Source organism: Anarhichas minor, unplaced genomic scaffold (genome assembly GCF_050575085.1).
Source record: "Anarhichas minor isolate MPS153535 unplaced genomic scaffold, ASM5057508v1 ptg000012l, whole genome shotgun sequence".
Lineage (NCBI taxonomy): Eukaryota > Metazoa > Chordata > Actinopteri > Perciformes > Anarhichadidae > Anarhichas > Anarhichas minor.
In genome coordinates, this window is record NW_027466458.1 from 570,635 (window position 1) to 594,870 (window position 24,236).

Consider the following 24,236-nt stretch of genomic DNA (forward strand, 5'->3'; position numbering starts at 1 on the left):
GGAGCTGTGTTCTGGGCTAGTGTCCAGTTGAAACTCGTCCCGAGCTGTTTGTTTAACATTGTATCAGTAGTCACACAGTTGTTTTTTCCCCATTGAAAATAAATAAGTAAGTGGATACATTTGTGTACAGGAAGCTGCTGCCACTCCTGTTTTGTCTTCAACACGTGGGCTGCTGTTGTGCTTCAGTGAAAGAAGGTCACACTCTCTCTGATCTTTGGAGGAGGCGAGAGATCCGCTGCACTGCCGTTGCTTTCTGAGATGACATGGGCAAACAGCATCCTATTTGTGGCGCTGGATCAGCAGCTCCAACAGCATGAACTATAATCCTGGCATTGTCAGTAGTCACAGGAATAGTAGTTACATCAGCTCGCTCCAACTTCCACTGCTTCCGTCGTCTCTTGGGCCAAATCCTCGCTGGTGTGACTCTCAAGGGGGCGTGCCTGAAGAACTTTTCATCTTCCATTCAGTGGTTAGGAAACGTGCCGTTAGTCAGGTAGCTTTGTGTAGTCCGTGACGTCCAGCCGTCTGTTGTCAGAGCAACAGCGGGTGCTTCGGACATTTGACTCACAAATTGTTCGAACACATTGCTCAACAGAGGAGGGTCTATAAATGAGATAATGTAAAATCTGTATTATTTTACAGCCACCGTGACATTTCCCCAAAGCATCTTCATGCAGTCAAGTTGTTTGCCAGACTTTCTACTAAATATGATCAATATTGCTGACAATATTTCTTTGCTCCCTAAAGTGGACCGTCTCACCATAGCCGCTAAAAGTGCAAAAGCACCTGAAGGGATTCAGTCCCCAGTTACAGTGTGTGTACAGGTACAGTCATTTGAAGTCACAGCGTCACACAAAAAATAGAAACAGCCACAGAAGAAAATGTTCCAATGAAGCAGCCAATCACAACTTACATTTCCTGTATGGGGAAAAGCCATGACATCTGGCTTTAAGACCTGTTTCCTTGTCTTTCTACACCAGGTCATCATCTCACATGGACAGGCTGCGTATTTTTCTGGTCATTCTCCAAAGTAATTTTTAGTAAACTTATTGAGATTTACTTTTTTCTTCTTATGAATCCATGCTAACATCTCAGAGTTTTTGGATTGAGTCTGCCTTCAGTGTATTGTGAAACAACCGTTCATCTCACTTCTTGCTTTTGCTTTGTTTTGATGTTCCAATAGTTGCATCCTGCAGTCATGATTGGATCTCTGGATCAGTGTTGGAGGCGACAGTCAGACCCGGAGACAACATCACTCTGTACTGTGACTGTAAATTATCAAGTGGAGTATACATAGTGTGGTACAGGAACTGCTCTCATGAGAACCAGCCTACTCTTGTCCTTGGAGTAAAACAAATTATATCCGATTTCATCCCTGACACTAAAGATTATCTGAAGATCCCTCCTCGTTTCCACTTTGTGAGAAACTATTCCTCTGACTCCTATGACCTGCTGATCATGAACATCTCTGATTCTGATGAGGGCCTCTACTACTGTGGAACTGAACAGCAAAAAGTGGAGGATGCGGAATACATTAATTACAAAACTGTTTACAGATATGGCAACATCTCAACAAGGATCCTATTCAGTAAGTATGCTGGTCTGACTTCTCTTTTTATGTTAATAAATCTTTAGTACGCAGTGAATGTTACAATTTCACCGATCACCAGATAGTACGAAAATGTGCTTTTCCTATTCTATTAAAGTTAGTGAGTGATCATGATGTCAAGTCAAAAAGTCAAAATGTATCATAATGCATGAGCAAAAGGGCCATATTATGATTAACATGTTAAGTTGAACCCAGAGGTATACAGCCATTAATCTCAAATTGAATACATGATTCTTTCCAATTCCAAAGAGATGGATTTCAATGAGGGGGGGGGCATTTGAGAGAACAGAAAACAGCTTCACATATGAATTCAAAATGTTGAAGATCTCGCCTGTTGCTGGCATAAAATCAATCACCAATGAAACATTTGTAATTAAACAAGCACTGACTATTTTGGTTAATTAAATTGGAAGATGGGTCTGAGCTGGAAAAGTTCAATCAGCGGGGAACAAGATGAATGTTAAACATTTTAGAGCTCAAACATCATGAGTGGCATTTTGATATGTTAAAAAAAATAGTGGGGCCCTAACAATTTCAATAGATAAGCTACATACCTGGAATTTCACAAGCAGTTTGAGCATGACAATATTCACTGACTGGTGGGCACTGAGGCGCTTTAATTCCATTCTTTCCTGTAGTTTAATGGTTTCAAGCCTGTCCTTGAGTAAGTATGTACCTAGCTAATCCACTTCCTTCATGTTCTCCGTGGTGCACTGGTGTTCGCTACGGGAAGTTTCCGCAAACGAGTGTTCGCGCCAGACAGATCAGCCAATTAAATCTGAATTATGACTTGACGCTTTAGTGGGGCGACGGGGTCTCTCTTCATACACCCATGGGCCACGGCAACGGGTATGGTCAACAACCTCGTATGATTGCACACTCTCTGAGCATGCGTATTCGTATTTTTCCATGTACAATCTATCATGCAATCAATGCAATTAACTATTACTGTGTTGTGAGAGAGAGACTGGCCCCACAGGCCACCGTAGGCCTATTGCGGACACAAATCGCAGTCTACTAAACGAATTATATAACATTTAAAGGATGCTATATTCATAGATAATGAATGATAGCAGATACATAGTAGGCTATTCTTTGATAATTAATAATGTCATAATTTGTTTGCACAGACTTTCGGTGGTGAATCTCTGGCGTGGCCCCACCTGCCCCTATTGACCAGTCACCACTGATGCAGATATTGTTCAATGTTGTACTGAATGCAGGAAAAGAAGTTAAGAAGTAATCCACATATGTATTTGTTCCAGATTCCAGCCCTGACCCCAGTGGGTGGAATGAAAACTCTGTGCTTGTTGACTCCTGGATGGTGTTCAGTCCAGCCGTCACTATTCTCTCCTCCGTCACCTCCTTCATTTTGGTTTATCACTTCTGTCTGAAAACAGGTGTCTTCATTGCTTTGGTTTCAATTAAAATTATGTTAAATCAATTACTTAAACATGTACGGAAGATTTCACTATATCACTTTATTAGCAAAGAGGCAGTAGCCATTTTCTAATGTGACTGTATTCATTTTTGTTGCAGACAAAGAATCTCAAACTGACACCAAGGGACAACCGAGACGGGACCAGGTAATGAACAGTGAGAATGTATTGAATCTATGTTAAGCACATTAAGTGTTACTCAGCATCTCACACTTTTAGCAGCCATCTCTTTGTCTTTGCAGTTGTTTTAATGTGTCTCAGTCACAGATTCAACAAATGTCAAATTGTCTCTCAGGATGAAGATGCGTGTTTCTCTCGAGTTGTGTTCCGGGCTCAGGATGGACAAACACACCAATAGGCAGAGGATGGACGGAACAAGCACGTTTCCTGTACTCAAGCAGCAACAAATAGAATGAAATCATTTCCATTTCCTCTTGTTTGTTGTCCTGTGGTTTAAGAAACGCCTCAAGCAAGTGGGGCGCAGGCTTTTGGGCAAATCTGTTATCAGGCTTAATCTGTTTAAAATGTACTTTTCTTATACTATAACTTTGTTGCACGTTAAGCTATAGCATTATACCTCGCTCTTATTTTTGATTAGTCAACATGAAGTTTAAGAATTAGTTGTACTTTTTTACATGTAGAACATGTCATGAATTAAATACTTTTACATTTGCTGAATTCTCATTTACAAGTTGTGGGCTAATTAAAAAATATTAACAAAGGCAGTAAATGGCTCCCTCCTTAAATATATATACGGGGTATATATTATATTTACATTCACTTGTGCATGTGACACATCATTACATAATGTGGTTGCTGAATAAAATAATATGTAGTCCTTGTGATCAGTAAAGCTCGACAGGAAACCCAGAGTGACAAACAGCCCCTCCTGCGACCGCAGAACTCAACATGCAGACACACTGAAGCTGCAGACCAGTGACCCCGATGAAGGTGTTGGTGCTCGGCATCACTGTGTTTACTGTTTATCAGTAAAATCATACCTCAGGTGTTGAGAACACAGATCATAATTTTTTTTGAACGTATAATAATACAGTGCAGTGGTCAAATGGAAGAGCTTCATCCTAAAATCACATCAGTGCGTTTACTGTAAAAACATGCTGGCCACTCTCCTGACCTCTAGTGGTCATGTTGAGTAAACCCCAAACCAAAAAGGCCTTCATTAGAGGTTTGGCCCCGAGATGTCACCCAACAGTTCAAACTGCATTATATTGTGTTATCTAATATTTAAATTCACTCTGTTAGAATTTAAATTCTAAAAATTTCTGGAAGTCATTTAGCTAAGTGTTATTTTTTTGCATTTTGGACTATATATATATATATATACAGTATATATATAACATTTCTGGAATTAATTTGGCTAACTATGGTAAGTGTGTGTATTTTTTTAGCATTTTGGAGTGTATATATATTTATATAAATATATACCCTATTTATTTTAAAGAAAGAAAAATTCATACTCCATTGAGACTTTCTTCCTTTTAGTATTCCTTCCTTTAAGGCAGCTTTCCTGGGATCTCAACTCTTTTTGACAAAGCTATATTTTAACTTGTTACATTCCTTTGAAAGAATTGACATGCTGACAATGTTTAGATTCTTTATTGTAGAATCATGCAAAATATTTTCCTAATTTCATTTCTTTATCGTCACTTGTTAAATCATCAGATAACAACAGCCTTTGAAATCTTACATTCATATTACAGTTTAGTGCTTGTCCTTTTCTAAGACAAGGGTAAATATTTTACTTATTTATTCCTTACACTTGAAACAGACAAAAAAATAATGACGTGAAAAAAGTATACGAATTAGCAATTTTCAAATCAATCAAAATTAATTTCTGAAATATTTGAATTCCAATAAACTACTCAAGGTACTGACTGTATGCCTGTAAACAATAAAATAATCATAAAACCAATCAACAATTAGACCAAAACAACAAGCCAGCTGTTCATGAGCATTTGGCAAATCAATGCAAAACATTTAAATAAAACTTTGCTTATCCCAGGCCGATCCACATGATCAGGACAGATGCTTTTTTAAATAAGTCAATATTGGCTATGTTAAGGTTGACCCATTTCCAAGCTCAGAAAATTAAGAAAAAGCTGTTTAAATTATGAGTATGTGCATCAGGAAACAATGTGATTAAAATGTTTTATTTTGTGTCTATTTCAGCAACATTTTAGCAGGTTAACCTAAAAAAGTGCTGGCTTTTCAACTTTAGATTTTTCTGGTGAGAAGAAAAGGCCTCAACAGATCCACACTCACACACGCTTTCCCATAAATATGCAAACGTTGTTGGACAATCTGATACAAAATATGATATGAAAGCATTAACAAGATTTTTTGTTTTTTATTCTGTTATAAAGTGAACTATTTGCTGGAGGCTACATTTTCTTAGTGCAGACCTGTTCAGGTGTCAAACATATTTCAGGCCATTCAAAACTTGGTTACAAATCCTAAATAAATCCTGAGTAACAATAAATAGTCAAGACTAAATAAGCAACAATGAATTATGAAGTTCAGAAAAAGTTCAAAGTTAAGAGTCGAAACCTAAAAAACTCAACTAATCTGCTGTGTGGGTGTGGTTTCGATAACTTGACGATCAAACATCCCACAATTGTCATCAGATCCTGATTGAAACCAGTGGTGGGCCGTCAGGGCCTGCAAGGCCTTCTCTGCTGGCCTAAACAGAATCACAAAGTTATATCTATTTTATAATTTAATAATTGTTCTTAAATACACTACATGTATTATAATTTATAAAAAATATTTTTCCCATTATCTTATTTTCTCATTGCACAGCTACTGTCTTCCTCAGTTGCTCTGCTTCCAGTGCAGCTTGTTTTAAGTAGAGCTTTTATCCAATCAGATTTCACCTCTGTGTCTCTAGGTAAGAACAGAGACCCCAGGCCTGCAGACTCACAAGTGCATCCATGTGCAGTTTAAGTGAACGGGGTCGATATTGTTGATTGTCATAGTGTTCAACCAATCAGATCTTTAGTTTGACATGTTGGGCGTATTCTTTGAAGTGTCAGCGCCTGCTAGCCGGCCTATAATGATGTCAGCATTACATGCAGCTCAGTGTCCATGTGCAGCTCTGCCGCGAGGTGCAGGGTGTGCTGTGATTGGTCAGTGGGCGAGCACGTGACTATCGTGAAACGAAACTTAACAGCAGAGGCTTAGTCCGGTAGTGAATCACATCACGTGATGCAGCTCAGCCAATCAAATATGGGCATTCTGACAAGTTTCCTGACCTGAGTGAGATGTACCACACACCATGACACAGAGGACTGAGACGAGGAAAGACATTGCAGAGCAGTATGTTCAATGTTCCAGTTGTGAAAGTAAAATCCTAAAACGATCTCTGTGGGTCACGGCTTGTCATTAAGGAATGATGGTGGATTCCACAGCCAGACCAGTTGAAACACTGTCCTACATGAGTGCCGAAAACATTATGTTTTCCTGAATTTAAGCTTCTGTACTTTACAAATGCTCAAGCATTATTCAAACATATTGTAATCCTCGTACCGAACGGCTTAATACGAAGATGTAGATAGTTACAGCCTTAAAAATGAATAATAGCTGTGGCGCCATCATGTGGTTATAAGGTGGTATTTCAGCTGCAAGACAGCAGTGAAGGCCCAGGTATAAAATGCACGGCCCGCCTGTTTATACATCGTGATTGGTGCATGAGATATGTTACATCTCGTTTTTTACTTCAAACCAGTGAGATGAACACAGAGAAAAACACAAGCAACACAGAAATCTCTCATGTGAAATAATCAAAACTGTTGTTGTCTTCAAATGTCTTCATTGGAAGTTTATGTTGAATTCAAGCATTGCCTCTGTTATACAGAAAAGCAGCACAATTTCATACTTCAACAATAGGCAAAGCCTCAAAAAACTGCAGCTAATATAATATATGGTATCAACTATATGTCGACATAAGACTTAATAATCAAAAATAAATCAACTTCAGCTTTCCATGCCAGATATCTTCTATGAGGTTTTGAAACTCTCATTTTCAAGTTCAATAAAAAAAGGGGAAACATTCTAAGCTGGTCGTCAGAGTTTTTGTAGACCACTTTGAGGCTTCTCTGGAGTGGACTCAGTTTTCTTTTTGAAAGGATTTTTGAGCTTCAAAGATTTCTTGCTCTTTTCCTTATGTTTGTTCTTCTCATCTCCAGTCTCGGGGGGCGATGCAGGAGATGGGAAAGCAATCTTTGAGGGTGGCAATGGTGGCTCCGCCTCTGCTAGCAGCCTGCTCTGGGGCAGGTTGGGTGTTGAGGCAGAGAGGCTGGATGGTTTCCTAGCTCCGGAGTGGCAAGACTTCTCGAGGATTCCATCATACACAAGCTGACTCAGCGGGCCAGGCAGAAGGTCTGATGACGAATTCCATGGTACCTGGGAGGTTACCGTAAGGTCTGGTTGTCCTATTCCACCTTGATATGAACTTGATACGAACGCTCCCAACTCCTCCCTGAGTATTGATTGTTTAGGTATTTCCATTGGAACATCAACTATTTCCCAGGAGATTTTTCCTGTGGGAGTGTCTATGGAAGTGTCAATTTCGACTCTTGGCATTCTTGGTATTCTCCTTTTGAGAGAACCAGCAGACATCTCAAGTTCATCTCTCAGTATCCTTCTACTTGTTGACGGTCCTAAACCGAACTCTTGCTTCTCTGTGGATGACGAGATATCCATAAGTGCTTCAAATCTCTCTCTGGGCTGCAAATTTGTGGAAGCAGTATCTGTAAAATACTCCTGCTCATCTATGGATATCTTTCTTGGTGGTGTTCTAGTGGCCTCAACCATTTCGTCCATTGCTAATGCCCTCACAGAGGAATCAAGCTGGCAGTCTTCATTATTCCATGGAAACTTTCTAGAACCAGAGTCGAAGGACGTTCCCATTGAATCTCCTGTAATCCTTCTGGGCACTGAGTAAAAAGGATGTTCAACATCATCTCGTATCATCTTTCTTGAGGAGCTGTCCATTGAAGCCACCATCATATCTCTTGAACTCTTCCTAGGTGCCGCATCTGTTGTTGCTTCTAATTCATTCCAAATGATTTTTCTCATGTCTAGAGGTAAATCACTTCTTTCTCTGTATCCGCTCCTTGAAGCAGTGTCCCTCAAATCTCCCATTGTATCTCTCTCTACTTTCCTGCCGGAGAATTCCGCATCCAACTCATTGGAAAGCACCTTTCGAACCGCAGCATCCATGGGAGCTTCCCTCCTGTCTCTGGATATCTTCCTTGATGTAGCCTCGATCAAAGATTCTTCTTTTGAGATCTTAAAAAAAGGGGTTTCCAAAGAAGTGTCCAACACTCTGTCTTTTGCCATCTTTCTGCAGCTTGCGTCTAGACAAGCTTCAAGTTCTTCTGCCGAGGTTTTGCGAACTGGAGATTCAACAACAGCTTCTACTTCTTTATTCAAATGCTTTGTAATGGAGCTGTCCGAAAGCAGTTCAGTTTCATCATGATAGAGCTTTTGAGAGGACGTGTCAACAGTAGGAGTAGGGAACATTTTGCTGAGAGGAGATGAAGTCATATATTCTGTGTCTGAAAACATCTCTTGGGAGTCTCTATTAGTGAGAGAAATGAAAGGAAGAATAGGGGAAGGAAATGACATGGAAGAAAAGAAAAAATGAATCAAGGAATGAACAAAGACTGTGTCACTGATAGACCATGTTTTAGCATAAGCAAAGTGGAAAAACAAATTGGCCTCTAAAACTGATGGGCAGGGAGACATACTGTTTCTTTAGAGTTTTCGGGAAGAGCCCCTCCTCCTCACAAGGGTATGGTGCTCGGGTGGGGATAAGAAGGTCTGGGTCTGGGGCGATAACGGCGGCCGCTGGCTGAGTGATCGTGCCGGGACGACGTAACCGACATATGGTGGATCCACGTGTTTGAGGAGAGCGCTTCAGTGGTTGAACTCGAGGATGATCAAAGATGAACCAATCAGCAGAAGAAGATAAGACAATTCATAACATAAGACAGTGGTAAAGAGATGAATATATACCCCTAGTTTACAACATTAGAATCTGGCACGGCACAATTTGTCCACACATCTTTGCAAAATATATGATTCTATAGGCGTAGAAACTCAATTAGCCACCTAGCTAACGTTGCCTTCAAATGGGGTCCTGTTTACTCTGTTCATGAGTCGAGTACATAGAAACGGCCCCCAATCTTGTGGTATTCACAACTGCGTAAGTGAAAATTTCATGAGTCGTGACGTGTTTGCTGATGTTTTCAGAAATGGCGGAGGCCATTGAAGTTCTTTGTTCTTTGGATAATAAGTAAATATATTATAATTTTAGTCAGTTTTTCTTTGTGATTTTATATTTCTGTGGAAGCTGTTGATATTCCCAACAGCCTTTTCCCTCTTGTCATTATGCCTTTACATTTCTTGAATTACGTTACCCACTCGCTAGCATACTAAATTTCGGTGGCTTCTAGACGACTGTACCATCCATGTTGCCGTTGCCTAGTATTGGTGGTCTCACGACTTAACCACTTGAATGCCAGGCCTATCGTGTACACAACTTCGTACCAACGAGGTCACGAGTTCCATTTAAAGGCAGCATCAGTTTCAGTTAGCAACATTGTTAGCTCGATGGCTAACAGGACAGTAAGTTCACACTGTTTCACAGTTTTTTAGAGATGTATTTGTACCATTGACAAAGAAAAGTAATTACAGACGTTTCCATACAGAGCACGAGGGGTCACTGAATGGTTTGATGTGTATGAAAGTTACGTGAATCACATGCCATGGCCTCTGTAGTCACCGGATCCGAACACTATGTGGACACTGATGGGGATCCAAATAACGAATCAAAAAGCCACCATTGCTGTTACTTACCTGGCATCTGAGATATAATTGGAGAAGCAGACCCTTCTAACAAATCCTCCATAGATCCAGGGACGGAGCTGTGAGAAGACCAAGATGGCTGGGCCACTCTGGGAAACCCCAGGGCGATCGAGTCCGAGAAGAGCTGAGCAGTGAGGTTCGACAGGCCGGGATTCCTAATGATGGTGAAACCACAGAGGCGCTCGATTTTCTGCCAGCGATGGAGGCGCTCCCGCAGGCAGGCTGTTACTTCAAACAAGGCATTCCTTTGGGATGTACAAAGACCATATGTTGCATTACTGTGACGGACGCAGACGAAACCTGCACAGGTAATTCTAACTCACTTTGCCTCCAGGATCTTCTGGTCAACTTGGTCTAGAGAGGAACTGTGTGCGACATGGAGAGTCCCGAACAGAGAACTCCTCTTCTTCTTAATCCTCTCTGCCTGCAAGGAAATACAGGTGCAGGTCAGTTGATGTAGTAATGGGAGAAATAATAAAAATGTAAGTGCCCTTTACATGTTTTATAATTACTTGCTTACGTATCCAGTGCAGTCCCTTTAAATATCACCTGTGTGTTTTTCATGTGTGCCCCCCCTTTTCCATGCATTACCTCTTCCTTGGCGATGGCAAGCTGTAGTTCTGCTCTGTGCCTCTTGACATTGTAGTACTGGACCTCCACCTCATGCGTCAGCTGCAACCACAGCTGGAGGGCCTCGGAGGCAGTCGAGCTAGCCTGCATGTCCTTCTCCGCCTGCTTCAGTGACCCGCGGACCTGAAGGGGATGGCATCGGTCAAATGTTATAGATCAATATGTCGGCAAATTGTTGAAAACTGCTGGAAAAGCTTCTTTTCTGTCCTTTAAATCCTTTGAACTTTCCAAACTAAAGCAAAGATGACAAGCGTCTATAGCGCAGCATTCATCTCGTTGCGTGTCTACCTGCACCAGCTCCTCCTCTGCGTATCGGAGGCGGCTGAGCTTGCTGACGGCTCCCTGCCTCAGCTCGTGCAGGCGGTAAGCCTCCTCCTGCGCCCCCATGATCTCATCCCTCATCATCTCCTCCAGATTCTGTTTCTCCTCTGCGACGTTGCGATTTTCCTTCTGCGCCTCTGCAAGTCTGAGCAAGTCAACGTTTTTTAGCCAATCAAACCAAACAAAGTCAATTCATCAACGTACAGTAGGTGAGAGACACTGTTAGCCAAATACTTACTGTTCCTGCAGATCTATGAGGCTCTGCTCAGCCCTCTGAAGACTTTCCAAATCTTTCATCATCCTGGCTATGTGGAATTTACTGGATTTGCTCTGGGCCGTGGCAAACCAGCAGCCTCCAACTCCCATCACCACCGATACAATGAGCAGCAGGTCCTTCATGTAGTTATGAGGGGGTCCTGTGGTGCAATGGAAGGTCATGATTATTAATGGTGGATGGATCATAAATGCATCCTAGATGATGACATGGGACAATCGGTCTATGACAGTAGTTCTCTGTGGAAACTGGGAGGGTTTTTAGGTCTGCGAGGCATCAGGCGAGGACTTGTCCTTACGTGTAGGCGGTCCAAACAGGACAACGTCCAGAGCTTTGATGTTGAGCTTCTGTTTGTCTCTCTGGTCCTGAACCCTCAGATGGCCACTCAGGAAGGATGGCTCATTGGCTGCAATCCTGCACACAGGTGTCAAAGTTTGCCGCGTTGATACGCCTCCTTGCGGCAACTGACTTGTTTTTACAACGACTCGCTCGGACAACAGCAAACAAAAGATATCCTCACCTGGGGAGTGTGTTTCCATTGACCTTAAAGTCCTTAAAGTTCCTTTCGTACTGGGGCAACTCAACAAAATCCTTCAGCCAGCGAAGCACGTCATCCTGAGTCCAATTATGGACTGAGAAGTGAGACGAGGAAAGGAGACAAAGTGAGACGAAATAGAGCTTGTAACTTTGGAACACACACACACACACATTTTCTCTCTTTGTCATATACACACACACACACACATACACACACCTTCCGACAACTTCCAGCCCCTCCAGAGCTCCTCAATTGTGATGTGTTGGTCTTCTCTGTGCAGGTGGCTGTGTTTGTTGGTCTGCTGCTGCTTCATGTCCTCCATGATGAACTGCAGAATGACAAGAGAGGGACAGAAGGAACAAGTGAAAACTTTAAAGAGTAAGGTTAGGGGTCACGAAGCACGTAACATTAGCTGAGCATAAAACCTCTTCGTCAAAAATAAATTGGATGAATGTGGCGGTGTGTTGTGTACTTGGATTTCAATCCATGAATAAAGAGTGGGTGTTTTTAATTTGTATTTATTTAGAATGCAAGCAGAATCATGAGTGTGTATTGCAAACGTGTGTGTGTGTGTGTGTGTGTGTGTGTGTGTGTTGGTGCTGTCTTGGAATGTGTCCTTGGCTGTAAACGGAGGCTAAATGTGAGGGCTAGACGGAATCTTGGGGGTATTCTGATGAGCCCAGACCCCCCCCCCATCCCAACCCTCCCTCCTTAAGTCTCTATGGCAACCGCAACCTGAGCCCCTGGATACTGTATCCCTGAACTGCATTCTAGAAGGCATAGAATTCTGGATTTACTACCAATGTCACATACAACCAGAGACTCACACAGTCATTGGGCAAAATACTTATTCACTCTGGATATCATTAACTCGGAAATATTGAATTCAACACAAATCAAAAAATCACAAAGGCAACAATGTGCGCAAACAAGGTTTTACATGCAGGTTTTATATGCCTTTACACACGCGTACCGAGCCGTATGATGAACGACTGATCACTTGTTTTCATGACTGAATGAAAAATGGGTTTTGTTTTTGGCTCATTAACAAAATGTCCTTTGTAAATATATTATAGGTTTGCAAAAAAAAAGAGATATATGTATCAAACCTTGCTTTGCTTTGCAACATAATTTTGTCATATTTAGGTATTCATTGTACTATTAACTTGTATTTTTTCAAATCATTTCATGCAGTTTACAAGCAAATAACTGAAGTTTGACATTATTTTGCAGAATGCAGTTCACCACTGAGGCGAGCAGTGTATCTTTACAAGTTTGTTTGTGGCAACTTTCGGAAACTGGCTGAAGACTTATGGAAGCTGGAGTCAGAAAATATTAAGACGTGTTATGCTGTCAAGTATGGCTATGAAGGTCACCAGTGTTGCAGTATTCTATTAGAGCAAACCCATTTTGTCACCAAGCCAAAAGCAAAGGTTATACCGTTGCTATCCTTGACTCTTCCACCAGCCTGAACACCTGTTGTTGAACTTTATTACCACGTCTGTCTCATGCACGCACAAGGATTTACACACAGCTAAGAAAACGGGGTAAACATCTCATGAAGAGCGAGTTCTGTACCTCCAAACTCTCCTCCACCTCAATCCCTCCGTCTTGGTCATTGTCCATCATCTGGTGGATGCTCCGCAGGGCCTCCAGGCTGTAGCGATCCGCCTCGCTGATGCATGGTGGATACACCACCATGCAGGGGTCTACGTGGGGAGGCAATGACATCAATTATTATTTCACACAACTTATCCATCCTTGGATGGATTCAGGTTCTAATCTTGACATTTTAGTGCAAAGTATTCAAATTCTACATATTGTGTACCCTCCACTGGTTGAAACCTGGCTATTAGCTGATCTGGAGCAAGGTGACGTATATGGAGTCAGCTTTTGAAACCAATGACCTCCCCTCCCCACCCGTCCTATAAAACCAACGTCTCCCGACTCAGCGGACTTTCAATTAGCCTGAACCGCTAATTCTAATTGGTAGCATATACATATCCCAGCCTTGCATGTAGACTCAAATTCACAAATGTTTATAACAATTTATATTGTTTTTTGTCAATATAACAGACTCTTTACAGCCAAACAATAATCATTACAAACAGTCAGCATGCTCGCGATTAGCGCTAGCAATTAGGAAAGCTAATAAAGGCAATGGCCATTAAGAACGGTAAGTTAAAAACAGTTAAGTCTGGCTACAGGTTACAGGAACATGGACCCAGCAGTTCATGTGATGCTTTTTATGTTCTGTGACTGTAGCATGAAATCATGGTGGAAATAGCAAGATAGCTAGCTAACTAGTCAGCCCTGACATGAGGAAAATTGATAAACTTAGCGTTAATGCTTCATCCACACACTCTTGTCAAAGCTTAGGAACGCACATTGCTATCGCAGGATAATCAGTCAATAACACTGAAAAATCCACATAAAAGAGAAAAAATGATGATAGACGCAACTGGGCGTTTCTTATCACCCAGTCCTGCTCATCTTTATACTGTTTGTTCATGTTCTAGAGGCATTTTTTATTTTCCAGGATAGAGGCACTTCAGCCAAAGATTTGGGTTTTAGTTACTCATTAAAATAAAAAAATAATTTGAAATTAATTATCTAATAATAATTTAAAAAATGCAATTATTTTCATATACTGTATTCGGAAGTACCTGCATAATCAGTATAGTATTTACAGATTAGCATCATAACAAAACCCAAATGTCAGTCTGCAGAGCACCAGGGCTTCCATGTACTGCTCACGTTGTTTGATTTAAGATTTAATTAACCACTGAACCTAGACTGACATGTTTTGGCTAGTTACTGTTTGTATAAGTGCCATGGATACTAAAGCAAACTGTTAGAGTTACAGTTTTGACTAACTAGGAACTGGCAACACATATCGACTATTACAAAAATAAAACATGTTTGTTACAACTGGAACAGCCTGTTGCAATTAGACTTTAAATTGTACAGTGTGTTCCAGGCTTTGGTATAATATGGGAACACTAATACAGGAGAAGATGACACACAGGTTTCCGTCATGAGTCCATTTTTGTCTCTGTGACTCTGTGTTTTGGAGCTCCGGGGAGATGAAGGGCCCAGGGGTCACAGGTTATAGTTAAATCCCACTATCAAAATGATGGTTTCCTGAAAGATGTGAGTGACTCTTTTCAAGCTACAGTTATTTAGCATGGTCATACATTGTTAAAATTCCTAACAATCTGCTGAAATTTAGATCTTTGAGAGTAAAATCTATGACCCATGATCTCATTCCCACAGCCAGACCAGTACAAGGCAAAGACATTGATCCCCTGGTTGTTGATGAAACTTGCATTTCTCAACAGTGAGGAAACCTCTAAGCTGGGTAGGCTATTGAATATCAATGGTGCATACAAAGGCCGTCTGAAAAGTGTGTGTGTCCCTGTGGGACCTCCACATTTAATTATTTCCACAGGTGAGCTGCAACTGTTGAGCACAAAGCAGCCATTTCAACTCGAGGTTACACTTTTATTAATAAAAGCCACTACGAGATTTAGAGTGGGATAAGTTTATTTTCAATGTAATTAGAAAGAAAAGATTCATGTTCCCTAAATGTCTTTTTGGCAAAGACTCAAAAACCACATTTCTACCAATTAGGTGTTCTGATATGCAGACGATGACTCACTCTAGCTTTCAGTGTCATATAAAAATGGCCTTAAAACAAGGTAATCCTGTCAAGTCAAATGGATAAACAACACTTTCAGAAGCTATGAATGGTTCATATGTTTTGAATGGTTTGGAAATGGAAAAAATGGGGGGGGGGGGGGGGGGGCTTTCACAAATCACGAAAAACTAGCACAGTGCCAGTGTATCATTTTCGCAGTGCCAATGTGCGAACGGCAGGCCTGTGATAATTGGCGCATTATTGGCGATAACAGGGCAGATTTTAAATACTTTGTCACCAGGTTGAGAACTGAGTTTTCCTATTTGATTTTTGTGCTTATTATACCTGTTGGGTCGAAGCTTGCGCTCCCGCCGGGGAGGGTGAAACCCTGGAGGTCCCCTGCGCCGTGCGCGGCCACGAAGAGCGCAGCGGGGAAAACGAGGAGCAAGAGCGGGGACAGGGGCAGCATGTCAGATGGCGGATGGTACTGTCGTCCAGAGTCGAGAAACAATTCAAAACAGACGGAGAAAGAACATGCACGATGCCGACCCCGCGTTTAGGAGGCAGTCTGCGGGAAGCTTTGCGCAACCCCGCGCTGCTGTTTACAGCCACGAGCTCGACGTGAGACAGATGATCCGTTGGAGAAATCTGGCAGGCTGGATGACTCCAAATGTGTGACAGCGCACGAAAAAAGTTCCAACACTCTTCGGAAAGTTTGCAGTGACGATGTGCTGGCTTATCCAAACACGAGAGGGCTGTGCGTAAAAACACTCCAAAACGTGGGCGATGGTATTCCGGTAAAAACGACAGATACTGCTTTTATAAATCCACTCTTGGCCTAATAAAAAGTTTGGATGAATGATTCCAGAGGATCAGCCATCATTCATAAAATCAGATTTTAAGGGCACATTAAAACCTTATTAGCTCAGTTGTTGTTTAAAAAGAAGGCAAACAATAATCCTCTAATCCCGCTCAGGGTGCAGACCGCTTCTCTGCGCCTCTCGTCCTTTTGGAGAGTGTTTTGGCGAGCCACATAATCACGCTTGTGCTGTTCTCTCTTCCTCTCACCCTTTTCCCAAGAAGAGACATCGAGATGTGACGTTGTACATGGATCTGACAGCCCCCCCCCCCCCCCTCTCTCTCTCTCTCTCTAACCCTAACCCTAGCAACAGGGCCCCTAACACTTAATTATGTCCCCCCCCCACACACACACACACACACAGCCAAACGCACGGAGTTGCAGCGTTGATCCAGCGAACCCAATGGGAAGTTTTATATAGTCATGTCATTTGTAACAGAACTGAGCAACTGCGTTCAAATCCACACCGTGGACACGTAAAACCAACAGAACAGTCACTCCTGCGAGCTGACTACACCACCTGTCTGGTTTTTATGGTTTTACTGGAGGGTCAATTAAAGGCCTCCTTAGCCGTCACTATGGGAGGTGAGGATCAAGACTATCATGCCGGGAGGAGCGTGTGTGGCCCGGCTGTCTGGGTCCTTGTTCGCAGATCTCCAAGCTACGTGGATGAATGAAGTAAACGATGGCGCACCTGTTGCCAAAGATTTCTCCAGCGTACCCAGACGCAGTCAGTACCGTGTCCTCAAACTAGAAGTATCAAGAGTGTGAGGGGCACAGAGAGATCACAGGACTACACACACACAAACACTCACACACACGGTAACAACTCGACTTAAACAGTAACAAAGTGTCAGGTTTCTTTCCAGCAACTCAGCTCCCGGTTTATAAATAGTGGGCCAGCTTTGACCTGTAGCCTGTGGAGCATGCCCAAGTGGCACATGTCCAATAAGGCCTCTGCAGGGTCTGAGTGAGTAGAGAGTACATTTATATAACATACTCCACTCGTTGATGATGAGAGAAAAGAAGGAAGTAACAAAAACAAAAAACAAAAGCTCTCTTTAAAAAAACACAACCAAACGCTTCTGAGTGACGTTCAGCTTCAGCTTGTTTTTATTCAACACAATTTCCACGAGGAACCTTGGCGGCTTGATTTACTTATGAAAGACTATTACAGCAGAATGAAAAGATGGAGCAATGTCATCATGGGGGGGGGGGGGGGGGCAGAGACACTGACTTCCATTAACCAAGAGCCACGAAAAAATGCTCCAAAAAGCCGTATGAGGAGGCGCTTTTAGTTTAGCGACTGAAAGAAACACTGAATGAAACCAAGAGCCGACGCGTTAGTCGGACTGTTCTATGAAGGAGAGCGCACCGTTCGGCCGGGACTTTGTGGTACCACAAAGAGGTGTCCAATGATCCACATCGTTCGCCATGAAAAGTGGCAGCAAGCAGGCCGACCCACCACACATTTCCTTGAAACACGACACACACACACACCTGACAAATACAGTGCAGTGATTTTGAAGGAGACGTCCTTTTAATCATTCCGGACTAGTTTATTCAGCCAGAACAAAGGGACATCTTCACGCTCAAGCTGCTGAACAAAGTAGGAGTCTGAATCTGTACAAGTCATCGCCTCATCGCGCAAGACCCGAAGCACAACCGCAGCTTTAAAGGAGTTCTGTTGCATTTGCAGTCAGACGCTATATTTGACAAAAAGGCCCCCCCTCCAATATAATGGGACTATAAGGCACATAAAGCAGTTTCATGTGGGGACTATTTTCTTTCAACCACAGTTCCCACACGAAACTCCTCACGAGGTCTGTGAATTATCTTGAGCAACCGTCATGATTTCAGATTTTTTTCAAATGTATTTTTATTTTTTTTTAAGGCACTTTGTCCCTAGATTGATAAATAGCACTACAGGTAAGAGGAACAATATGTATCAATGATTTTGGGGTGAACTGTCCCTTTAAGTGCTGTGCCATGTGCACAGAATGAAATCTCTACTGTGACCAGACAGATGTTAGTTTTGACCTTCTTTCTTTGTTCCTTGACTTAGCAGTTATTCTACATACACAGTCATTGTTGTCTAAAAGGCTTCACCGCTGTGGAATAAGAAGCACCGCTGTGGTGAAAGAGGCACGATTAGATTGGAGTTGAAGCACTCTGGTACAAAAAAAACGGCACAGTGATTAGAAAACACCGACCTTGGTCTCCCAGAATACACTGAGAGTGCATCACAAGTTATCACACACACACACACACACACATACGCTACACACTCATGAATAATGTCATCTTTGATATAAAAAGTTGGGGAAAGTCTTTTGGGACTGATCGGTTAAACCCGCTGACCTAGAAGATTGAGACAAAACACAAATTCTATTTGGTAACAAAAGTGAACTTACTATGCAGTATCATACCGAAAAGAAAAGAAAAGTCAATATGTACCTCGGCACAAGCTTATAAAATATAATATGAACAAAACAACAATAATGATATTCCTTGGTCCGTAAAAACTATGTTACTCTTACAACATTTCCCTTGCACACGTCAGTCAGAACATGATCTCAGTAGAAAGAGAACAAAGTGGAAACAGCCTACAAACCCAGAGTCATTAACAAAAACAAGATGCCTCTTGTACAAATCAGTTCGTTGTGAGAGTTAGACGGCAGATTAGTCTTCTTTCAGGTGAAGATCTTGACTATCAAAGTCCTTTGAGTGCGGCTGTTGACATGTCCGAAACAAACCAGGAGAGGGAGCCAAAGAGTCTTCAGTTATGCCAAGTATTCTCTTTAAGCTTGTCTTTTTTTTCCTCCCCAGCCCTCTTTAGCATCACAGCTGCCCTCCGATGAAGAGCCTCCGATGAAGAGCCTCCGACTCTGCGTACGATCCCTCGCAGGTCCACGAGCCTCTTTGGCTCACAAGTCCGTGCTCGCATTCTCCCGCTCAGTCATTCGAGGCGCGCGCGAGAAGGCCGCGCGCGAGAAGGCCGCGCGCTCGTCCCGAGTCACTGGGACAGCAGCGACATGGTCGACGCCCCCGACGACACGCCCGAGTCGCTGCAGCTGTACGCCCCGTGGCCGTCCCCAAGCCCGCCTAGGGAGGACGATGGCGAGGAGGAAGACGCTGGCGACGACGAGGAGGCGCTGCGCGTCCGCAGGATGGCCCCCGTGGCGCTGCAGTGGGGCCGCGGGCCGGGCTCGGGGGTGTAGGTGAAGGTGAGGGCGGTGGAGTAGATGACTCCGTCGTTGCGGACCAGCGTGACGGGGACCTGGACCGGCTGTCTCACCCAGCGCCAGCCCTCCCTGAAGGCGGAGATGTCCGGCACCACGCAGAGGACGCTCTCCCCGCATCTAAGGGGATGAGACAGGGTTTGGCGGTTGGTTTTGCGCTCGCACGCACGCACGCGCGCGCGCACACACACACACACACACACACACACACACACACACACACACACACACACACACACACACACACACACACACACACACACACACACACACACACACACACACACACACACACACACACACACACACACACACACACACACACGCTCACCTGTACATGGTGTCGGCCTCCACGTCTCCGAACCACACCCTCAGCTTAGGAGTGAAGTTCTGTCCGGTCAGCTCCAACATCGCCACGTCTCCTCCGCCGTTTAACTTCGGACACAAAAAAAAAAAGGTTTTTAACCCTTTAAAAAAAAAAAAAAAAAGGTCCCTACCAGTGGAGTACAAACTAAAACAGGAAGTAGTCGGTAATCAGAATGGCACTTGTGTAAAACGCATAACGAGCATATTTTCAATGGAAAAGGTTTGCGTGCATACCTGCAGACTCTCCACCACGGGGACAGGCGTGACCGGCGTGGGGACGGGGCCCATGCCCTCATAAAAGGTGTACTCTGCCTTGTCGGTGCTAATGATAGTCCAGGACGCCCCGTCGTTGACCATCTCCTTGTTAGTCTCTTTGGAGCACTGTGTGGCCTGGAGGAAAAACAATCGAAAACAAATTCACGACCCACTTTTATATTTAGAAAACACGTGCGCAAGCTACCGTAGAGTCAGGCAGGAGCTTACCAACGACGGGGACAAAGACTAGACTCTCTTCTTCTGTTGCTTAGGAGTGCTCGTTAAAACAAATGGGCGGAGCTCTGTGCGGGTACTGATTTATTTAATGCATAAAAAGCTGGAGGTACGAGCTTGTGTTAACTACAACTCCTGAGGTGCATTCTGACAAAAATCCACCAATCCCCATGTTAAAAATGCATTACGTCCACCGCTATTAGCAGGCACAAGCTAAAGATTACACTGTAGTGTAATCATGAAGAGAAGTAATACATTCAGAGCAAGCGGCTCCTCCCGTTTCACAACTTTATAGGGAAACTAAAGATTAGGAAATAAAGGTTCTTTTAATCTCAACCATCTGCTATTTGTTTTAATCAATACAAAAAAACTGGAACTGAGATTTTACAAGAACCAGATTCAGGAAGCAGAATTCAAATTAAAAACTAAATTAAAAACTACTTAAACCTGTGTGTGTGTGTGTGTGTGAGAGATTGGACTGCACACCTGAAACTGGATGATCCTCTCCTGCGACAGACAGAGGTACATCCTGTCCGTATCTTTCAGGTAGAAGGCACACTTGTGGAGCTGGGACACCGGGTCGTCTGCATCCATCGACGCCGTCTGCTTGTCCACTTTGCGAATGACCTGAGGGGATCGAGGCGAACACACCCGTCGGGAAAACAGATAACGTATGCGTGTGCAGAACAAACACAAACAATACAAATCTGTAGAGTTATAAACACGCCTACGTGTGCGTGAACTGACACAGACACGCGCGTACCAGTCTGGGCAGGGCCATGCCAGTGACAGAGCAGACCAACTTGACCGTCTGGCCGTAGTGAATGTAGCCGTCTCTCACAGCAAACTCCTCTCCTTCAGACTCCTCGTCGTCCACTGAACAAAAACGACACAGAACTTACTTACACGTCTATAACTTCCTCTCTACCTTTAAATAGGTGTTTCAGATCAGCGAAGGGACACGAGAAGAAACATTTGAAATAATCAAATATATTAAAAAAAACTATGGAAATGACCACAGATGATTTAAAAAAATACAAAATAAATAAAAATAAACGCAGGTGAAGACTTACAGAGGTGAATGTAGAAGGCTCCCCACTGTTGGGAGCTAGCAAGAAAGTTCCCCCCCTCCACATGAAGATACCTGGTGCTGACCGTCTGGGAACGCAGGCGGTTGAACAACGCCACCTTAGTCCCTGAGGCTATACACACTGGGGAGGAAAGAGAAAAGAGTCACGTGCGTGGTGAAACCAATTAGGACTGGGCGGTATGACCAAAAATGCATATCACGGTATTTTGTAAGATTCTGGCGGTTTCACGGTATATCACGGTATTTTTTTTCTCGCGTTAAAGCATTAATTAATTAACGTCGAAAAGAATTGGTCGGCCTGCCGGCCAGCGGGCAGTGACCAGCTGTTTGTGTGGCGTGTCTTTCGTTCCGTCACTTCCTGTTTCCTTCACCTACATTCCCCTGGGTCCTAAGTCCCTCCATGTACAGCTTCTTATCACCCTCTATGTACCAACGTACATTTATAACAAATACCACACATATTACACGGTAATCAGCGTTGCATATGTGTCTAACCAAAATACCTTTTGTTGTTCAGTCTTTGTTCATCCTCCATCGCTCTTTTCTGTTCTTTAATGTAACGTTACTGGAGTGACAGAGCCTCACCCAGCTGTTAGCAGACTGTTGTTAGCGAGCTGTACCCAGCATGCAGTTAGGCGGTGAAATTTTATAAATGTACAATTATTAGTGTTACAAATTGTTTGTGTCACAAACTGTTGTGTCGTGGTGTTTTGCCCTGTTAAAGAGCGTTAGTTGTGGGTTGTTAATTGTTGTTATAAAGTTATGACCATGACTAGGGTTCCCTCTCAATACACTTAAGACAACTAGCTCCGATCGTAACGCTTCTAGCGGCGAACAATATATTTTGCTGCCTATTGAAGAGCGACAGAAGTTGTTTCGGCTGTATGACAGTATATGAAAAATTCATATCGTACGTGAAATTAAAACCGGTATACCGGTTCAACCGGTATACCGCCCAGCCCTAGAAACCATACATCTGTCTTTTTTTCTTCTTTCTTTTCAACTCACAATCGGCGTTCTTCAGGGACTGCTTCTTCTTGGAGGGCTTGGAGATGACCTTGATCCTCTTGCTGAGGAAGAAGCCGATGTTGGCGCTGTTGCCGTACAACATCTTCACCGACAGCATGAAGTGCTTCCTTTTGTCCGAGTCGCTGATGTACAGCGTCTTAGCCGTGCAGAAGTGCTAAAAAAAAAAAAACACACAAGTTAGGGTTTTTCTTTTGTGTTTGTCCCCCTTTCACTTCTCCGTCTGAGAGTTCGATGGTGCAATGAGAGAAGTATGAGACACCGTCACATGGAAATAACGATCAAAAACCCCCCACCCTGCGGCACTGCGTCGTCATAAAAACCGACCCACCTTCCCCTCCAGATGGAGTTGCTGCATCTCCTGCTCGCTGTTGCCGATCCCGATGAACGCACACGGCTGGGCCTCCTGCTCCGTACAGCCCTCCTTCTCCATGCTCTCCAACTTCTTCTTCCAGCCACTGCCCATCAGGTACACGCACGGCGGGGGGCAGAAGAACCTGATGGAGGCAAGCGGGCGTTTAAAACAAACAAACAAACAAACAAACATATGGCACACGTGAGCTTTCGCCATCAGAATCCTCCCGCACCAACCTCTTTTCATTGCCGTATGACTTTTGTGCCACTTTTGCGTGCAGTATGAGCACCGTTTGGTCGTCTTTGTCCTTCAAGTAATTCCTCATAGCCTCCCTGAAATGAACAGAAGACAGAACAAATGATATATATATATATATATACATACATATATATACTGTATATATATATATAAAACATCGACATGATTCAAGTTGTTTGCAGGTAATGTTCCCGCACTGATTTGAATGTTTTTGGGCTGTTTGCCTGTGTTTCTCTCTCTACCTTGTCAAACGCTGAGGTCGCTCACCGAACTTCCTGCAGAAACACAAAAAACATCAGGGTTGTGTACATGTGGTTTAACAACAACAACAACAACAACAAGCTTGACAGAAAGTGGGGCAATACACTGAGTTGGCAAAGAGCATGTTAGTGACGTCTTAAACTATCATACTGTGTATAAAGGTGTAATACCACGCATTCATTCACACATAATACAGGATTTACTTCTGTTGGTTTCTGAGCAGTTAGTCATAATGTGACCGCACAATGGCACAGCAACATTACGAACTTCTCTTTTATGAGCTACTTTTTGAGGAGGAAAAATGAAATTGAACCAGCAGATGTGTGCCGAGGATGATGATGAACTGGTCTAGCATTGCTCTGCTACGGCTAATCCACGCGACCGCTATGATTTTAATGCGCGTTAACAATGTAGCACTGTGCTGAGCGACACGTTAGTTTGTGAAGACATTGTCACAGTGGAGCTGTGCTCAGCCAGTAGAAACACGCATTAAACAGACGCAGCAGGCTATTTGAGTTATAAAAACATTCTGTCGATGGCCGGGAAAGTTTCTAAAGTAGTTTGAAACGGTCCGTGTCGTGCGACAAGTCAACAAGTGGCAGCGAAGCCAGGCGATACTACGAAGAATAGTTTAGCATAACTGACCCCACGTCAAGACGCACAGCAGCACTGTGTGCGGTTAGCTTACGGGGGTCGCGGCAACGCTCCTAACACCCACAAACATCACTCTAACACACCGCCAACTGGCAGCGTTTCACCACGAGGAGAAAAAAAAACTTTTAATATCATTATGCTTTGAATTTCAGCACTTACCCCGTAACAACGGGCGCCATCTTCCAAATAACTCCCCCCCCCCCCCCCCCAGAAAAAAAAAGGAGTCCAACAATCGCGAGATCCCTCCCCCAAACCCCCTCGCCAAAGCCAGCGGCACAACAGAAGAAGCAGACT

At 43.3% G+C, this 24,236-nt stretch overlaps 2 protein-coding genes across 3 annotated transcripts; both read right to left on the reverse strand.

Annotated features, from left to right (window-relative positions):
• Positions 1-6,832: 6,832 nt before the first annotated feature.
• stim2a (tromal interaction molecule 2a) lies at positions 6,833-16,463 on the reverse strand. Its single transcript, XM_076090068.1, has 12 exons — positions 15,715-16,463; positions 13,281-13,411; positions 11,919-12,030; positions 11,685-11,796; positions 11,463-11,578; positions 11,129-11,306; positions 10,858-11,035; positions 10,531-10,692; positions 10,263-10,363; positions 9,931-10,184; positions 8,820-9,000; positions 6,833-8,650 (listed from the first exon to the last, which is right to left on the reverse strand). Exons 1-12 carry the CDS (start codon positions 15,809-15,811, stop codon positions 7,132-7,134), a joined length of 3,141 nt encoding a protein of 1,046 aa, XP_075946183.1. The 5' UTR covers positions 15,812-16,463; the 3' UTR covers positions 6,833-7,131.
• Positions 16,464-17,257: 794 nt separating this feature from the next.
• Positions 17,258-24,163, reverse strand: rbpja (recombination signal binding protein for immunoglobulin kappa J region a). 2 transcript variants are annotated; one of them, XM_076090069.1, is made up of 11 exons: positions 24,102-24,163; positions 23,270-23,302; positions 23,006-23,101; positions 22,746-22,911; positions 22,397-22,571; positions 21,372-21,509; positions 21,062-21,174; positions 20,785-20,925; positions 20,044-20,199; positions 19,775-19,878; positions 17,258-19,563 (listed from the first exon to the last, which is right to left on the reverse strand). In XM_076090069.1, exons 1-11 carry the CDS (start codon positions 24,119-24,121, stop codon positions 19,218-19,220), a joined length of 1,488 nt encoding a protein of 495 aa, XP_075946184.1. In that variant the 5' UTR covers positions 24,122-24,163; the 3' UTR covers positions 17,258-19,217. The 2 variants fall into 2 exon arrangements, with proteins under 2 accessions (XP_075946184.1, XP_075946185.1); XM_076090070.1 differs by lacking the exon at positions 24,102-24,163 and adding an exon at positions 23,934-23,952.
• Between the last annotated feature and the right edge of the window lie 73 nt (positions 24,164-24,236).

What these genes read in the sequence shown, in the direction of transcription:
- stim2a (XM_076090068.1), bottom strand. Translation starts at nt 15,811, where the DNA reads ATGCTGCCCCTGTCCCCGCTCTTGCTCCTCGTTTTCCCCGCTGCGCTC. An exon ending in CCAGGGTTTCACCCTCCCCG is followed by an intron (nt 13,412 to 15,714) that starts GCGGGAGCGCAA and finishes CTCCCCACGTAG; the next exon opens with ACCCCTGCATGGTGGTGTAT. An exon ending in CCTGTTTGGACCGCCTACAC is followed by an intron (nt 11,307 to 11,462) that starts GTAAGGACAAGT and finishes ATTGCACCACAG; the next exon opens with GACCCCCTCATAACTACATG.
- rbpja (XM_076090069.1), bottom strand. Translation starts at nt 24,121, where the DNA reads ATGGCGCCCGTTGTTACGGG. An exon ending in TCATACGGCAATGAAAAGAG is followed by an intron (nt 22,912 to 23,005) that starts GTTGGTGCGGGA and finishes TGCCTCCATCAG; the next exon opens with GTTCTTCTGCCCCCCGCCGT. An exon ending in GTCCCTGAAGAACGCCGATT is followed by an intron (nt 21,510 to 22,396) that starts GTGAGTTGAAAA and finishes TTTCCTCCCCAG; the next exon opens with TGTGTATAGCCTCAGGGACT.